Source organism: Diadema antillarum, unplaced genomic scaffold (genome assembly GCF_040938485.1).
Source record: "Diadema antillarum isolate AM-2024a unplaced genomic scaffold, OU_Dant_1.0 seq00000570_RagTag, whole genome shotgun sequence".
Lineage (NCBI taxonomy): Eukaryota > Metazoa > Echinodermata > Echinoidea > Diadematoida > Diadematidae > Diadema > Diadema antillarum.
The window spans coordinates 17,235-37,314 of NW_027271508.1; the positions used below are offsets into that span (position 1 = coordinate 17,235).

The window sequence follows — 20,080 nt, forward strand, 5'->3', positions numbered from 1 at the left end:
TAGCAGGATATTTTGATGTGGATTATCATTGAACAATTTGTCTATAAAGTGGTAGCATTTAAATAAACTTCTTGTATTAATCTATTGTTACAATTAATTTCATGAACGTTGTCTGTTAAGCAATCAAACAGAAAAGGCATGCTCACGAGGGTGTAAATGATGATACAAAAGGGATATTTCTCCTCCCACACGAAGGTGATTTTACATTTTCAGACCTGAAATTCAGCGATCTGGTGCAAACTTTTGGTGCAATACTAGGATTTTTTTCTAGCTCCCCCACCCCCCCCCCCATAATAATCTGGACTTTTTTTCAAGAAGGTGTTAATAGCAAAATCACGGCATTCAGCTCTTATTCCGCGTGTGCATCATCTATGTGTATGTACAAAGTCTAATGAGGTAGAGGTAAAGGGGGAGGTTGTGGGAGGGGGATGCCCCCTCCCACTCGACGGAGCTTTTGCATTTTTTTAAATCAAGATATAGCAATCTGAAGAACACCTTTTGTGAGATATTCGGGTGGTGTGATTTTCCCCCGATTTTTCCCCTTTCTTTCTTCCTTTTTTTTTTTTCACGATCCAAAAGTGTGGGGGGGGGGGGGGGCTGCAGCCCCCCCGCTTCCGCGGCCCCTGTATGTAGCTATGAAGAGAAGTAAATCCATTTCATGAAGTCTCTCACAAGTGTGTCTAAAAGTCTCTCATTAGACTTTTATGACAGTGACCCCAGCTAGATCATGCTTTGATCTTTTGTCAATTAATGTCTAGCCCCCTCTTGAATTCTTACATTTTGGATGCTCTTTCAGACTTTGTATTCCATTTCTAATATAACCGTACAAATTTCTGGTAATAATTGGTAACTCTGTTGTATAGTGATTATAATCACCTCTTCTCATTTGAGTAGTATATGTTCTGACCGATACCACTGTTTCAAGAAAACATGTGAATTGTATTTCTGATTTTGCATTCGATCTTTATGAAACTTCTATCACTCCATTTGTTATAGTTAAATGTTCTTTTCCTTTTATTTAAAGTTTACTTGAATATGGAGTGCACAAGGAGTGACTTAAAAGGTACACAGTACATTAATGGCTCGACAGTTAATACAACTGAATTGTACTTCAAAAGGTGATAATACATGTATAATAATCGTATGAATATTGATTAGATTTGAAAATCCACATGCTAGGTAATGCTTTTCTGAGGGAGGTTTATGCATGAAATAAAGACTACAATTAACTTCATGAAAGACTCATTAGCATGCTTGGATTATACAAAATATGTTGCTAGGATGATGAGTTCAGAGTACTAGTGAGTACTAATGTGTTATGATGTTTGGGAAAAGTAGAAAATAAAAGTAGACAACACTCCTCAAAAAAGTGAATGTTGATTGCATAGGGCTCTGTACAAGAAGATTTATCAATGATACAAGAATTCAACCAGCTACATAAATATGCATTATCCTCTGCATGCTACAGTATAAGGATTAGAATGAACACTGGCTCTTTGGCGGAAGTTAGTTAGTCTACAGTGGCAGATCCAGGTAGGGCGCACTGGGCACGCGCCTCCCTTTATTTTTTGTTTACAACAAAAGAAATTAAAAAAAAAAAAATAGAGGGGGGCATGCACCCCCCTTTAATTTTGTAAAGGCGCCCTCTCTTTACGGAATTCCTGGATCCACCCCTGGTTAAGGGGATACGACGCCAGTCCGTTAATCAGGAGATCATTGGTTTGAATCCAACCGGAGTATGTGCAGTGTAGACGTATGCTCATGATTTTTTAATCAGGGCTTCCACTAAACCGCTGAATGATCTGTGTTTTGTTGTGTTGTTTTTTTTAAATCAATGAGCGGCAATTTGTTGATTAATTGCAACAAAAAATGACATCACACAAGAATTCATTAGTTTGAAGATCTGTCTCATTATTCGTTGCAGACTGTTTCTCCTATCAGAGCATATACCTCCTGGCAATGACACTTTATATCACACTGTATGAGACTTAAAATGATACCTGCAGTGGATGCCAAAGACTGTTTGACCCTTTAATGTGTCCAGACAATTAGCTTTACAATAACTTGCGAAGCTTTTTCATGAACAGCATTTCGTAAAAAATCCGGCCAAACTTAATATCAATAGAAATGAAGCTAGCAAGCAAACTCGGGTATAGCTTTAAATATCTCAGTCGACCTACAGGAAGGCCATGCTGACACAATGGGGATTAACTTAATTATTGTGTATCTGTATGGGGCAAATATAATAAAACCAAGATAGAAGTTTTACATAAATTGCAGAAAAAAGCATTACGAATATGCTCTGGTAGTCATTATTTTGCTCATTCGGCTCCTCTTTTTCGTAAATTTAATACTTTGAATATATTTGATTTGTATACTTATAATACCGCTGTTTTGGGATTTTATTATTTCAAAGATATGTTACCTCATAATATTTCATGTATGTTTTCAACTAATAATGAAATTCATAAATACAATACACGAAATTGCAATAGATTTCATATGTGGGTAGTAAAAACAAATCTGGTTTCAAACTCTGTACGTCACCAATTTCCGTTAATCTGGTATTCGATTCCTAGAGATATTTGTTCACGCAATAGCCTGTCCTCTTTTAAGAAATTTTTGAAAATATACCTTCTAGCAAATCACACATAGTCATAGTCAATTTATCATATCATTTGTCTTATGTTTTTGTTTTGTTTTGTTATGTTATGTTTTGTTGTATTTGTTGGTTTTCCGTCCATGTCTACACTTTGTACCTTAAAAATCAATTATTCTGTGCATAATCGTAAGGGAACTTACTTCACAAGGCCTTTTTGGCTTTTCTCAAGTTCTCTTTTTTCATTTTCACTGTTATATGTAAATGATTGATTATCCTTTTGTGTATTGTAAAATCCAATACTGTTGTATTGTTTTATCCGAAAATGAGATGAATAAACGAATTGAATTGAAAAAAAAAAAAAAATTGAAAAAAAAAAACGGATTATAGGTTATCCCTATTCATTGACAATTCTGTTCAAAACACTTGTGTCAATTAGTGAAAAAAAAAACCCACTATGATGTGTGTGCCAGTCGATGAACAAAGCACAGTATTAAAGAAAGGTTAATCAAATGAGGATACTTTGAGCATGGTTACATGGAGGTGGAGGCATTCACCAGTTTCATCTTTCAAACACATTACGCGAGGTCGACTCTGGTCACACGTTTTGTAGCAACCAACACATTCACCTTGCGCACCTACAACTTTGCACGCTACATAAAGATGTGTTGAACATAAAGAATCCACTCTTTGCATAATGATGTAGTGCGAAGCGCATTCTCCTCATGCCAACATCTGGAAACGTAAGCTTTTGGTACATTGTATGTTTAGGACCACTTTGTGTTCAAACAATCTCTGGCATGGTATGTAGCACAGTATGGTATGCTTTAAGAACATGCTAGGAAGTGGTTCACTTTTGGCTTTGTATGGTACAGTACGGTACACTCTGGGAGCAATTGTGAGCACTCCTATGATATAATATGCTTTTCACACGGTTCAACATAGCCCAGGACCACCAGAAACAGACATCAAACCACCACTTTTTTTCAGAAAAAAAGTGTTTTCATGGCCCAATCAGGCCACTAAAAAAAAAGCAAGCTTTCCTTTCTAGAAGAGTGCTCATTATTTAACAGAACCCTAGGGCAACCAGAAATAGTGCTAAACTGTTATAAAGTAGACCTAATGGAATGCTGTCAGCGGCCTATGACATTACAACTCTCTTTCCAGTTTTCTTTTATACTGTCCATGAGAATGAAGAATTTCAGGTCCAATGAACCCGAATAAACATGTATGTGACACAAAGACCACATACCCTTGGTATAGAGCTCTGTTAGTATAATTTCATTGTTACCCTTGAACAATCATTACAATTCATACAATTCTATACTCCATGAAATATGAGTGTGGGTGTGGGGCTTGTAAGATGAACAGTGTCACAGTCAATGGAGCTACAGTAGTTGTCCTCGCCCCCCCCCCCAAAAAAAAAGGAATAAAAAAGATAATACACACCTGTAAACTAGATGAAGAAAAGAAATAAATGAAATTAAAAGAAATTCAACACATGCCTAACAAGAAAGTCATAATATATTCTACAAGAGACAGACATTAATTTTGGCCAATGTTGATAGAGTGATAACCTTAAATTTCCTGTACTACTTCAACGGCTACCATTTAATACTTTACTACTGCACTAGCCCCTGCTAATTTGTAAGGGTTAGGGAAACAAGTCTTTCACCTCTTTAAAAGCAAGGGTCTTGCAAAGAGGCCAGTTTGAGAGGTGCAATGAATCACCCCACACAAAGCCCAGTCTCCTGTACATATGTCAAGTCACCATGTCTATGACCCTGTGAATGGCGAGAAAAAAGCAGAGATATATCTTTGTGTTTTCATTGCACCATTCTAGTGTGAGCAGAAGCCGACAGTACTGCTCAATATGACCACTTGCCCAATGTATAAAGTTCCCTATTGTGTATTATTACAAACAGACGTCCTGCTGCCAAACAGCAAATATGACCTGCTATAACAAAAATAGCCAAGAGTTGGGTGTACTGCTGGCTATGTAACAGTCTGCAATGTCAATAAAATACACAAGTACATATCTTGATTAAAATGCCCTGTACCTCTACAAAATATCTACTGTTGTTATTATTCTAAAACACAGTTCCCCGAAATAGATGGAGGGAGAAAAACACACTATGGGAAATAACGGAAGTAAATATGCACAGCTTATATTGATGTTTTACAAATTTGCCTATCAGAATGTTGTATTGAATGGCACAAAATTATTGAAACTGTTTGGAGCAAATTTGTGTATGACAGAATGTCTATAATAATCAACAGGCATCTACATTTGTACTTAACAAACAGAAATGTACACAATTTCCTTTACACTTCTCTATAAAAATACAAGCTTTTTGAGTGCACAGAAATTTGTAAAGAAGCTCTGTCATTACATTACCAGCTTATCCTATGTGTTTTCCTTTGAATGCTAAAAACTGATACATTAGGATGGCAATCTCGGAAGTGCTGGTCTCGCAGAAAAGTGAATGGCTGTTTATGTGAAATCATCGCCTGTCAAACTACCATGCTCATTTTGTATTCTGCCATTATGTCTACAATGTACGCAGTGATCCTTGTGTCATTGTCATGTGAAGCAATTGTCTGATTTATGTTTTCAGGATGGCTTCGTGGAATGTACATAGATTTCAGAAATTTGTCAAGCGAGGTAATTATCTAATTTATTCATAAATGTTTTCAAAATGGCTTCTGAGCATTGGACTGTGGTGTGGAATGTCAATTTCAGAAATCTATTGTGTAATATGTTGTCAGAATGGTTTCTGATCATTAGATTGTGGCGTGGAATGCCAAATTCAGAAATTTAGCGCAGGAAAGTACAAGAAGCTTTTTAATAGTGTATTTTATTGGAGAAATACTTTTCTGATATTGTAAAGAATGAGACAGAGTTGAGGACGAAGCTTTTTACGGATAAGCAGGTGGTTATCAGGGAATGCTGATATGGTGTAGTTGAGCTCTGTTAATAAATCGCCCACATCTTCATAAAAAAAACCCTCCCACTACAATATCGTTTGTATCAGTTGTTGTTCCATGTACCGTAGAATGCGCCCTCTGATTCTCTCCTTCTTTCTTTTACTTGTTTTTCTAATTACTGTCACTCAATCATCACTGTATATATTCGCATTGTCACACTTCTGGTAGTCTATACCAAAAGAGACAGTCTCAATTCATTGTTGTTGGTGTACACCTTGTTCACAACGGGAGTTGGGTGAGCTCATCCACCTCCCGGTTCAACAGGGTGCTGAATTTAGCTGACAAATGCCGTAATGCATCATTAGCTGCCCCCCCCCCCCCCCCCCCCCCCCCCACCACCATCATTTTTTGTCAGTAGAGGGACCTATCTATTTACAGCTTGGGAGAAAGGAAGGGGGTTTAGCTGAGAGGTGACAGGTAAAGGAAGGTAGTGGGAGATGAAAAGAGTCTTGGTTCGTGTTACTGCTACCAACCACATCCTCCCTTACATTTTCATGTCTCTGATATATCACAATAAAGAGATTGCAAAATTATTTGAATTACTCTGAAGGTGGCAATTCTCGGGCATTTCATGCCACATTAAATTGGCACAAATAATAAAAGCAAGCAAATATTTTTTGCTTGTTATACATAAATATCTTTTATCTCTTGGACCCCACAGAATTAAAAAAGTGAAATTCATTTTACTCGGTTGAGCATGAAAAATCTCTCACATAGAAACTTCCACTTATAAATTCACAAATTACAAAATATTGAAAAGAAGTGATTGGCAGGCAATCAAAGTATTCATTAGTTATGGTGTTGGCAACAATATTCGCTATTTTCATTTTGTTTGCTGTGTTGCTTAGCTACAGTGTGGCACACACATGATCATCCATTCAAAACAATTGTGGCTACTACAACTTGTACTGTAACAACAGTTGAAGGCCTTTGAAGAAAGCTAAGGAGCCCTCGGCAGAACATATCTATCATTCTCTTTCCCTTTTGGCAAAAATCTCCATTCCTGTTTGGAGAGTGAGAAAATGAAAAATCATATAGTGGCACCTTTTTTCAACAAGCTTCTTTCATGAACTCCCATACAGTAGCCATAGTGCAGAATGAAGCACACACACACACAGAAAAGCTGCACATCTGAACAAATTAAGAATCCATTCGTCTACTATTATAGCTATGCTACCTGCCAATCTTTATGAAACTACACGATGGGGTTTTGAAGATGAAGCTGATAATGTATCAAGTTTATGCATGATGCATGCCGGACAATTGATAATCGCAACAAAAACCAGCTCACTCAAGGCACATGTGCTCTCATGCAACCTATAGGGCATTGTGCGAGCTTTCCGCTTTTTGAGAGCGCATACATGTACCAGCCAAGTGACCAATCAGAATGGTCCCCATGTAACTTGGGGCAGAGTCTAATAGGGTGGTAATCTGACATTTCAGACTCATTATAATTTTCTGAAACCCACAAAAACATGCCATTTATAGAAAAGCACAATATTCTGTTGTCTTTTCTTCAATCATTTTGTCAAGAAATGCTGACAGATGGTGCAAAAATCTTGGACAACATACCGGTAATCATGCTGAAAAAAAAATCGCTGATTTTGACTACTTTTGACAATCCAATTTCCAACTCAATTTTCTCGGTGCAGCTGTTTCCAACTTTTGGCCCCTTACCTGTATGTCATTATAAATCACTATGTTATAGGTTGTGCAATCTGCAGAATGTATTAAGGACTGGTTAGAAAAATATTGTCTGGTGACGAAGTTAAAACGCTGGTAAGTACTTCTTCTGTATGTAGTGTCATTTTTAGGTATTAATGAAGGAAAATGGAAGTGTTTCAGCTAAAATATACACGTGTATCTCAACTATTGAAAGAGTGTTGTGATTCTGATTACACAATAAAAATAACATCTTTAAGAGTATGGTATATGGAATTCCTTGATGGTATTCAAGCAATTATGGTGAGCACCGTTCTGCTTTTGGTACTGTACACATTGTACCTGTAAAGTGTATGAGACAGACTGAAGGAGATGCCATACAATATAGCACACAACAATGGTATGATTCCTTAACCACCATTATGAAGCAAAAAAGAAAAAAAACTAGAAATGTCGCTATGGCGACTGATGCCTCCGCCATAATGCATGATTCTCCCAATAGGCGTAGAGTACAATGTCTTCACAATGTGTGATCCATGACAGTTTCACATAACTGGCAAAATATTGAAATGACAGGTTTGTCAGAACTGTCTTGAACTGGGTTTGCTTTAATTTTCTAAGAGTGCAGGTACACATATTTGGGGAATTGAGAACTTTTACTTGAATTCTGACAGACCTTTTTATAAGTTTATGCATTGAGTAATTTCCAAGGTATGAAAATAGAGTGTAATGACAGTACAAAATGGATTTTTTTTTTTTTTTTTTTTTTTTTTGGGGGGGGGGGGGGCATTGAAACCTGGCCTTTGACCCTTAACCTTTGACCTTTGACCTTCCGGCTGGAAATTTTCAAGAGAATCTCCATTAGGTAATGCATGTAATAAGTTTTGAAGCTAATAATGCAAGCATTGCATATACTAGTATATGAGGGAAATAGTAAAATTTTGAGGAGTTGACCTTGACCTTTGACCCCCTGACTATTGACCCATGACCCCTAAATTCCCTAGATAATCCCTGCCAGTCAGTACATGCGTATGTACCAAGTTCCACAAAGATACATTGAACCATTTGCGAGAAAAGTGATATTGCAACATTTTCACCTCACCTTTGACCTTTTGACCTTTGACCTTATGACATGAAACTCTCTGGAGAATCTTTACGCAGTAGTACATGTCCACACCAAGTTTCAAGAAAATACCTTTGGGCATTGCATAGATATGGGGGAAATTGCAACATTTGTAGCATTTGACCTTGACCTTTTGACCTTTGACCTCTTGCCAATGTCACTAAAATCATATCAACTAATTGTCCCATCATACATCATCCTTGGACCAAGTTTGGTGAAAGCTGCTTCATCCAGTTTTGAGTTATCACGTAAACAGATAAATTTTAGGATTTGACCTTGATCTTTGACCTTTGACCTCTGTCTGATTTCACTGAAAAACTAATCAAGTAATTGTCCCATTATACATCATCCTCCAAGAAAGTTTGGTGAAATTTACTCCATCCAGTCTTGAGTTATCGCGTAAACGGATACAATTTCATGATTTGACCCTGACCTTAGACCTTTGACCTTTAGCCGATTTCACCCAAAATCTAATCAAATAATTGCCCCATCAGCAGGCCCATTTACACTTGCTTGGAAAAATCGCGACATTTCTCCAACCACGTATCATCACCCCATGACGAGTTAACAAAATTATGTTCTCCCAGAAAATGCGTTGATTCAGATTGTGGGAGTGCCCGTACTGCTCTCGATATACATTGTTTGTGGAATACAGGAGTACGTAACAAGTGTGAGTTCTTGCTGTCGCCTGATAAAATACCAGTCCTAACTTCCAAGTCCTACTTCTCACTTTCGTCATATCGGCAAAATTTCATGATCCTCCTGAATGCTGCTGTAGATGAAGTTTTACACACCTACTACGTATGTGATCTAATATAGCAAGCTCTATAGTTTTACCGTAAGTAAACAGTCGCGAGAAGCACAAATTTATGTGTGCATTGTACTGATAAAAAGCCCTGCTCAACATTCCAACCAGCTGGCTGTGATCAAAATACGTGTATACTGTATACTGCACTGCAGTGAAAACGAACAGAATAGCGCGCGCTTCCACTCAGCTGCCGTGTTGAAAAGAGGTAAATTACGCATGCGCACTTACTTCATGCTTGGACCAAGTTTGGTAAAATTCCAGTAAATATTACTCAAGTTATCACGTAAACGAAAGCGGACGTACGGACGGACGGACAACCCGAAAACATAATGCCTCCGGCACCACTTCGTGGCGGAGGCATAAAAATGGAAGCAGCAAGCAGAATGAATATAACTTTCAAGATTAAACAACTACCCCTTTGAGACCCTGACTGCCCTTGGCTGCCCCTTTCAACAACAAAAAAATCATCAAACTGTCTGCACCTGCTTTAATATGTGTATGCACGTATGCGTGGACTGCATGTGTTTAAAATGTGAGCGTTATACCCCTTTCAGTAACTCATGCATTTTTGGCCAGCTCCTGGCCCTAGCTACATGTACCTGTATATTGGCCTGCGCCAAGAAATAAAAATCGCATTCAGTAACTATAGCAAGGATGCGCTACATGTACTTTTACAATGACCCATTCATGAACTCAGCCACGTAAGGGATAACTACCATGGTAACTGAACGCGTGCTCCAGCAGAGGCATGGCCAGGTAATTGTGTCCTTTGACCGAGCAAGGAATTTTGGCCCAAGCCTGGTGCTGCTATCGTTCATAAATTCTACGATCAGCGCCAGGCCTAGCTTACAGCAGTGACCCATTCATATCCCATTTTCCGACCCATTCCCGACCCATTCATAACCTCAAAATTTTACGACCAGGCTAAGGCCTGGCCCCTGAAAGGGGTACTACTTTGCCTGTCTCATGATAATATTGCCCCTGTAATACACTCTTCTACATATACAACGTACAATGTATGTGAGCAGTCTAAATCTATGCAAAATAGAGAAAAATCTAACAAGTTTTCTTCCTCCTATGTGTGGAGGTTAACAATGAGAGAAAAATCCAGGTGCAAGGAAGTTAAAGAGGAGTGCAATGATCAGGATGGCTTGAGAACAGGAGAGGAGAAGGAACAGTTAATCCTCACACAGCGAGGAGTTTGACGTACATCCTCTGTGACTGCTTTCACCGTGTAGTTGAAGCACTGCTTGAGATCGTGTGGTCTCTCTAAGCAGCACCTGAGAAGAGGAGATATCACAAAGAGAGCAAATGTGAGTCCAGGAGATCCCAAGGAAAGGAACTCCCTGAGGGGGAAGAACTTTCAATCTACCGCCACATCTTTTATTGTGCATGTGAGAATTTGATCAAAACTTCAATCATCTGTCACATTTATCAAGAGTTGGCATCAAAGCACAATTCCTTCTCTGGGGCAGGTCTACCTTGAGACATGAAACAAGAAAAATATGGTGAGACAAATGAAGGAATTTGGCAATCTATCAGCATTTCACCATTGAATAATGACCTGACTGTTAATAATATGCTGACAATGATGCAATGCTTAACCTGTTAAAGATTAGTCACGAGTATACTGGGCAGGTGCCGAAGCGAAATGCATGTTATATCTAGCAAAATAAGCTCGTCCTCAATGGGTTAATGCCACTGAGAAAATAATTTGCATATCTTTTATACACACGTCACAATATGAACTGAGAGCTTCTGACATATACATTGGTTTGTACTGGTAAATCTTTAAAACAGATATTGATTAGGATGTTCAAAGGTCACATGTTACATTTTTTTTCATGGTGCAGATTATCCCTGACATCCTGACAGAGTTGAATGCCTTTAAAAAGAAAAGAAAAGAGGAGAAAACATCAGGTCATGCTTCGAAAGTCAAAGTGTCAGATGTTTTTTATTTTTCTCTCCTCATGTTGCTGCTTGTTCTTTCAATTACAAAATTTCTTTTGCTATAGTACATTGTATAAAACACTGTCTCATACAAACCACCGATAAGAGTTTTCAGAAAGACTTGAGACTAAAATCAACCTGATTTTACCGACACATTAGCCATCAGGGAGGGGAGCTTTAGATTTTCGTGACGCGGACTTTCAAAGGAAAAAACAACAACCTGTTTAGAGCATGATAAAAGTTGCTTTAATGACCTAACGGACACATCGTCTGAGTTTGCATGGTCTGCTCTGGGCTATGTTTGCATCCACTCAAATTCACACTGAAGAGAGCGACACTACTTGATGCAATGATCCTATGGGGGCTCCATTTTACTTTGAAAGTTGCATCCTCGGGTAATCTAAAGCTATTCTGCAACAAGACACAGGGAAAGAGAATGACCAATGCAATGGCTGTCCTAAGCGTCCATGTTGCACATCTAAAGCTCTGTATTATACCACAGTACAAAAATGTGTACAGCTATTAATAGTCTGCTTGCTGTCAAGCATTATATGTACCACAAGATACCTACCTCTCTTTTTCTGTTTCTTCGAAGCCATGGATCGAGTACTTGTTATCCTGGGGACCAATGTAGTTCAGTTTGGTTTCTTCCGGCAGCTCGAAGAACTTCTTTGAATATTTGAAGGCATCTTCGATCTATTGAAGAAGAGAAAAAATAACTAAATTGATTTAATACAGAAGTATCACATCAAGGAGTCAAAGCCTTACAATAACACAGCACAAAGACCCCAATATCACTCATCCCCTGCAATTGTAGACACTCTAGTAGTTGCAGTTGGGTGGGTATAAGAGTGCAGAATATATCTACTTCATCTGTTGCTCATGATGTACAGAAGTCACTGACTTTTAAAGAGACACTACCCAAGCATCATGACAGAATACCTACTGAACAAAATACAATTGTGTACACTTGTACATTAGATGTGTGTAGCAAGTTTGTGTTTGCTTGTTAGTCATCAGTGCAACATGAACATATGGCAAAGAAATACAGTAAGTGAGCATGATTCTTCATGGTCAAGTCATTCCTTCAGTCGGAATGGCAAGTAAATTTTTTTATTCCAATGACTACGAGTCTGTCCCAGAGTTTCAGACCCCATTTCAGACCCCATTCAGACCGCCCACAGTCAACCTACAGTAATGTATGTTACAGCAGGGTAGTCGGCCCCACATTTTTGTGCATTAACACTGCCTTGCCAAGTCGCACCTGAGTGAAGTTTCCTTATGAATAGTACGTTGTATGTTCCTTTTTTCATTGCAGTGGCACTCCACATGTACATACAGTACATGAAAACATTTGTTGTTGTTGTTTTTCGGCGATCACTATATGGTATAGCCAGGGCTCGACACTAACTTTATTTTTCGGTGGCCCACCAAAATCATCAATTTCAAATTTTTGGTGGCCCGAAAAAAAAAAATCGATAAAAGTCAATTTTTTTTTTGATAAGTCACACACTCACTGCATGCATTTATGCATTTCCGGCGCAAAAAGTTACGAATTTATTGACACACTTTTCAAAAAATTTTGGTGGCCCGAGGTGGGCCACCAAATTTGCCCTTTTCTGAAATTTGGCGGCCCGACTTTCATTTTTGGTGGCCCCGGGCCACCGGGCCACCGTTAGTGTCGAGCCCTGGTATAGCTGAGTGGCCGGGTTTGGCCACACATTTGGGGGTCTACTTGCGTTTACATGTACAAGTGTATATCAACAAGAGGTGGTCCAGCCTCAGTACAGCAATTACGTTGTTGTAAACTGGGTCTAAGACCCACTGGCCCTTTTATAACAATTGTAGGTACATGGAGAAAAGGAAAGATACATGTAGCTGTTGTACAGTACAGTGCACATTGAAGCACCCTACAGTACTTTTGAATATAACCTGCAAAAACCATTCACAGTGTAAGACTGATGAATATGGAAACCAGTTAGAACGCAGTAAGTTCATAGCCTGATTATGTTTTGTGATACCAATACCATTACGTACACAAGTATTAAAAATGCTGTGAGCTTCATCTCACCAAAAAACAGACTCATTCGATGGTGCCTCTGCAATAAAGGCTTCATTCATTTTACAAATAGCTGCATCCATAGTCAAATAAATTTACTTTCTTGCTGATGCTGCAGCTGCACTCAAAACAAATAGAATGCTCTAATCAGTGGAAAAAGATCACATAGATACAGTACATGTACCGTACATTGTCCATTCATAATGGCAAACTAATATTTGGCAATGACTTGCAAAAATTGTAAAGGAAGGAAGTGTTTGGCAAGGTATGATCTTTTTACACAATGGCTTGGTGAGTGAGTGTGGACATTATTCACGTAAAAGATGAATTCACAATCTTTGTCAAAAACAGCATGTACACCTTGTACACTTGTAGTTGCAATTGTACTTAGGTATTAACTACAGATTGTAATGTAAAATATATCATAACTCATATATCCTCTACATAAAACATTTTTTCTGAATGTAGCTGCACTCAATTTACACATTATACTATGGTGGGGGAGGGGGGTAGTGTGTACTGTATTATGTACAAATGTGATACGTACAGTACATTGTACATGGTACATGTACTATTACATGTAACTACTTGTAGTAATGCTGCTGAGCACTTGATGCACTTGTAATGGAACCACATCAGATCACAAGTACATTGTACATGTATTCAGAAGAATATACTGATTTGACTTTGATATCAATTTGTACATCAAAGTGTCCACTGTACAGTACACAACTGGCTTCATCAGTACTACAAAATTGTATGAAACATACTGTCCTGACCAAGGGCATGTTATTGTACTATATTGTAAAAGCAAAGATGAGTCCACTATCTATCTTCCAAATTCACAAAAGTTGTCTGAAACATACTGATATTAAAGTATCCCAAGCAAATTTGACACATTTTGGTCCACAAAATGTTAGATACTCGCTTGGATGTAAGACTGCATTATGATTCTGCCATTTGCTTGTGAAGACGCAGTACTGATGGAGTATATTGAATACGGTAGCTGCAATCAAGAGGAGTGGACATGCTTCACATTCTACCACATCCGATTGCAAATTTTATGGGCCACCAGTGACTCGAAAATGTGTTACATCACATTAGTCATCATATTCACCGAGGTGCTGTTTGATCACTAGAGGAAAGAGTGTACAGAGAGTGAAAAGTTTTTTATGATGTTTGTGTACTTGCCCACCTCTGGTCATTGTGCTGGGTTCTTTAAAAAAAAAAACAACAACAACAAACAATATGTTTATCTCTCACACACACACAACAAAAATTCTGTAGCAGTCATCCCCATTCCCCGACGTCAAAAGGTATAACTTGTCATGAGTCAGAAGAATGACACTGCATTGTTTCCAAGGAGACTTCTTGTTGCAGAGTAATCCATAAGGCCGAAGCATAACCGTAGGGCCTACAGGTGTACATGTAGTCCCCACCTTCTGACGATCGTTGACATTCACTGAGGAAAGTCACTGTCAGCAGTGATAGGGATTGACAGAATAATGCAACAGTTGGATTTTTGACAGCTGGTTTCTGACAGGCACTACACACAATAGGCCATACAAGTACAATGTACTTTTATCTTTCAAAACTTTGCATGATCTAATATCATTAATTATCTCCGCCAAGGGAGGCGATTATGTTTTCATTATCGTTTGTTTGTTGGTTGGTTGGTTTGTTGGTTTGTACATGTGCAAAATAACTCAAAATATTGTGATCAGATTTGGAGGAAACTTGTGGGAAAGGTTGAGAATGACACAAGGAACAGATGATTAAATCTTGGTAGTGATCAGGAAATTTCCATGGATTTTATGAAGGATTTTTGATATTTTGGCAGACAGGGTCAATGAACTTGGGAGTTTAAGCTGTGCATTTTTTAGGCTTTCATACACGCACTAAAGTGTGTGCTCTAGTTTCTCCTAGGGTGAGGCACGCTACACAGCTGAGGGTTGATGACATAACAAAAAGCTTCTATACTGGGAAATTTTGGCAATTTTCAGCATACATACATACAGTACCTGGACAGTGTATGTATGGGTGGAAATCACTGATCTCTATGGAAGAACAAGATCACTGGTGGAAAGTAGCGACTGCGCTTTCAGACTCGCATGCTTCTCTACAATTGTATGTGTAGTTTTTATTTTGTTTTGCTGTTGTTGTTTGGTTCATTCAGTAAAGACCTACACCCTGTAAACAGTATAGGTCTTTAAAGGGATGGTATACAGTATTTTTGGTTGAGATGGAGGTTTTAGATTTTAACTTTTTGCAAGATATACATGTAAGTATCAAAGAGCTTACAAAGCATACAGTTCTAAGACGTAATCTCAATGAGCAATTCAAAGTTTATTTCATGAAAATTGATTTTGAAATGGCTGAGATCTAAAAGCAAAGAAAAACAAAGTGGTAACTATTAATAAAAGAAGGGGGTCCCACTAGGCCTAGCCTGGCCAGACCGCTGTGCGGCAGTCTGACATCTACGTTGTACAAGTGTAGTGTTTTACGTTGTATACGACCGTCGCTTTTGACGGCAAAATCATATTAACCCATTCCTTCCGCAATTCTCCGAGTGCCTTTAATGCCCCCAAACGAGATTCTTTTCGCCCGTCGACAGAGAGGCACACAGGTTGGTAATCCAGCTGTGTGAAGGCAGTCAAGCGGTTCATTGTGTCCCCCTTTCTAAGGTCAACTACATGTGCCCGTGAACAATGGAAATATCGATCGGGTGCGAGGTATGAATAGAGCGTGCGCTGATGAGCTCTCAGAATCTTTTGTTCTACACAAAACCAAGTACCTGAATGAGGTGACTGGGGTCAGCAAACCCGCATTTCTAACTGATCTCAGCCTTGATCATTATGTACATGTTCGTACGAGTTTACAGCAAAACAAGCAAAAAAACTAAATCAGGAAAAGGTACACAATACTGTAATACCCCCTTTTTTTAAACAGCAGGAGAACAAATCCTGATAGAATAAACTCTGATCTTTTTATCAAACCCACTTTTCTGAGCAATTTAACACAAAGAAACATGAATTTAGGCCACTGAAGCAGGCACCCTTGTATTCATTTTGGGAATCTGGTAAACCAGGTTCCCGTATATCAGTTGCTCCCACGGGAACCTGGTAAACCAGGTTCCCGTAAGGAACGGGTTAAAATGTCTTTCATTTTGTTTGATTTTAACAATAAGATGATTTTTAGGCCTTCTGATCTGGAGATTCTCCCGCCTGAAACCCTGGCCTTAGCAAACTGGAGACTCCAACTTGATCGATGCGCGCTAAGTCCCTTGCGGTCTGGGGTTCTAGAGCTACGTAGATGCTCTCTCGTGCATTCAAACTTCTACAAGGCTTATTTTTCAACATACAATGAAATTAAGTAAGATATCATCTCAAGCGGGAGAAATTGAATCTCAAGCGGGAGATTCTGCAAAAATGGGCTTTCGCCCAGTTTCGGCGGGAGATCTCCAGTCGAAAGCGGGAGAGTTGGAGACTCTGCTGTTTTACTGATGAATGAAAGTGCCCCTGCCAGAAATAGGCACCCTGCCGGCTGCCGTTGGCGCAAACTGGGCTGATTGCAACAACAAAAAAAAGCATCAAACAATGCAGCGTGGCACACTAGTTTCAGCACTGCACAAAGTACGAAAATACTCTTTCCAGAGGTCAGTACTTCACCCGGAAGAAGAAGAAGAAGAAGAAGATTACTCTACAAACCGTAGCTAATCAGTTAACGTGGTTAGATCTCTAACTTAACGTTAGGGGTTCCATAACTACACGCAGCGCTGTCGCGAAGCGACAGCGCTACACCTCTATTCCTTCGCGGACGTTGTTATCGTTCACTGTTTCCTTCATGAATATCTTTATTAATCGTGGAAAACTAAAATATGAGGAATTATCGTAATCTATGACCATCATTCAATAACCGGTATGCGATTTTTTGTTTAATTACGTCTAAAACTTACCGAAATCTATGGCTGAAATCAGGTCTGTAAACGTCCTTACTGCTTCACTCCTCATCTGCGTGTTATATGAATGGCATTCACTCTCGTATACTACAACGTAGGTAGTCGGGGCGGAAGTGATGAGATAGTCGGATGACCCCGACTAAAAGTTCAAATCATTGCCGGTGCAGCACGCGCGGATCTACTACAAGCTTTACGTAACACATGAAACGCACGGGCGCACGGGCGTACGTAAAAAGCAACCACTTCTGAATGCGCATGCGTGGTAGTTTGTTGCTTTTGTGAAGCTCTCGAAGGAAAAGATGCCACTGGCACTGCACGATCTACTCCGAAAAATTCAGCAATAAGGTCTGGATACCAACAAAACGCCGAATTCAACTCAACCATCAGGAAAATACGCTGTAGGTAAGTGTTGCAAATTATATTACTCTTAAAATCATACAAAATAAAAGGTATTTTATGTGATTTTGCCGTCAATAGTGACGGTCGTTTACAACGTTGAAACACTAACAGTAGTCCATGTCAGACCCTGTGCGCAGCACAGTGTCTGGTCAGGCTAGGGGTTCCATAGACTGTTCAGTGTATGACCGGTGACTGTAACTGTTAGAAATTACAACATAGCCATAGGCCCTAGTCTACGTGTCCTACAGCAGGCTGGTCGATTGACTGCCAGACTGGGCTGTGCATGTGGTGGTTGCAGTTGGACATGCAAGTTGATTGGCGCTGGTAGACAGTAGATCTAGTACTAGTAGTCTTACCTTATCTGTAGGAATTCCATGATTGACGAGGTACATGAAACCTACAGTGGTGAGAGCGTGCTTGACTTCGTCCACCAACTTTTGAAATGCCTTATCATCTCCGCGCTCGGCATCGATACGATACGCCTCAAAATCCACGACTGCTATGCTCTTTGCCATGGTCAATAGGAATGGGAATGCTCGGGGTACACGGGTGCGGGTTGGGACGAACGACGGGACGACAGAGCTCGGCAGTGGAAAACTGACCCTGACTTGTCTTTGTGAATGTATACCGGACTGCGTTGATTAAAATGTCTGGAGGTCTGTACAGCTGTAATACTGCCAGACTTTCTTTCAGCCAAGTGAAGACAAGTCAGTAATTAATCGCATCGACTGCAACGTTCGGTTGAATCTCACCAATCCTCACTTGCACTTGCACTTCCGCTCCGTATGTCATGAACCCGTAGCTGTGTGTGCTTGCTGCTGTACACAACAATTCGTTCACATCTTCGTCCCTTTCCGTAAGAAATCGATTGACACCAGGAACATGAAACCGGGAAATAAAAGACAGTATATATATTGTGGTATTGTAGGCTATCAACCCAGTACCCACCCGTGCCCGTAGCTTAAATTTGAGAATCAAAATCCTTTCGTTTTCCTCCTGGCAGCACCATTCACCATGCTACCAGCACCTAAAACGCAGGAACATGCGCATGCCGTATGTAGCGCAATTACCGCACCACCACGTACGTACTCGTACACCACAGCTACAATTTCAAGTTCGGTGCTAGTGCTAGTGCTAGTGCTATCTCAGCACTAGCATCGCGCACCGGCAATAAAACCGAACTTGAAATCACGTCGGTGTTGGGAGTTGACCTCAAAATTATGACGTATTTCCGGTTGGTTTTGCTGGTGCTGGGCTCGGTGTTGAATGTCGTCTGCTGAACCGAGCTCCGCCGTTTGTGTTAGCGATTTACGTGCTTTTTCGCCATTGACTAACACTAGCCCCTAGGGATTAACATTTTTGTCATTTCAAGTTCGGTGCTGGTGTTAGCGTTGCCGTGCGAGACTCATATTCACGTCCATAATAGATGCACGTTTTATGTGCAAAGTCTATGCTAATGCAGTGGTCGCCCACGTAACGTACACGAACACTCTCGACATGGCTTTATAAATCCGAGCCTGGGAGCAAATTTAAGATAGTTGTATTTAGGGGAGTGGATGAAATTTGTGGCATTTTAATCTGTCTTCCTCACTATGTCTCTAAAACTAAGCAATTTTGTCTACATCTTTTAATATTTTACTGTAATCACGCACAATCACTTTTTTCGTCGCGCAATTCCCGCGGAGCTCGCGGTGCTGTGATTTCAACACCTAGTGCTGGTGATCGATAATTTGATCGGTATCGCCTCGTTAATCTGACCGTCGGTGTTGGAGCTCGATTTAACGCTGTTATTTGGGGGCTAGCACTAGCACTAGCACTAGCACCGAACTTGAAATCACCCAATCTGTAGAGCGCGCGAGCGATGCGGCTGACTGGAGGTGCATGTAGTACTGTATTCGACGGGCCGGTGCGTGCATGTGCGTGCGTGCTAATTTTAGCTGCGATGATCACACGGACGTTACAGTATCCCACTTGTCACGTACAGTGAAGGGTTGCGCAATATGCACGACCCATTGCACAACGCTAGTTACATGTGTTCAGCTAGACTGCGGGTGGTATTCTGAGACCGTTTTATCTCTGTTGTAAGTCTGTTGTAACAAATCGGTATTCTGAACACCGTTTTATCTCTGTTGTAACTTCTGTTGTAACTTCTGGGGTGGTATTCTGAGACCGTTTTATCTCTGTTGTAAGTCTGTTGTAACAAATCGGTATTCTGAACACCGTTTTATCTCTGTTGTAACTTCTGTTGTAACTTCTGTTGTAAGTAGTGTTTTATCTTGCGCACTCTTTGCCTGCGCATACCATTGTCTTAGGGTATGCGCACGCGCGTAACAGTGGGCGCAAACCTGAACACCCATTAGATTACACGGTATTCTGAAAACTGTTTTATCTTCTGTTGTAAGTCATGCCCCGTGCAAATTTATGCTTCTGAGATAAAACAGGGTGGAAGGTATTATAACTCCGTTGTAACTTTCGTTTTAACTTATGTTAGATAGTGAGATTATTCATCAACTCAATATTGTGGTATGCGAGTT

The 20,080-nt window shown here is 39.8% G+C and overlaps 1 protein-coding gene across 2 annotated transcripts in view; it reads right to left on the minus strand.

Annotated features, from left to right (window-relative positions):
* Positions 1–18,125, minus strand: part of LOC139735360 (uncharacterized) — a 30,329-nt gene extending 12,204 nt beyond the window's left edge. The window contains exons 1-3 of one of the 2 annotated variants that reach the window (XM_071646107.1): positions 17,903–18,125; positions 11,702–11,826; positions 10,391–10,460 (exon numbers count right to left, since the gene is read on the minus strand). In XM_071646107.1, the coding sequence (XP_071502208.1) occupies positions 10,391–10,460; positions 11,702–11,826; positions 17,903–18,061 (354 nt within the window). In that variant the 5' untranslated portion in view covers positions 18,062–18,125. Of the gene's footprint in view, positions 1–10,369; positions 10,461–11,701; positions 11,827–17,902 lie in introns of both variants that reach the window. The other variant, XM_071646105.1, reaches the window with a different exon arrangement.
* Between the last annotated feature and the right edge of the window lie 1,955 nt (positions 18,126–20,080).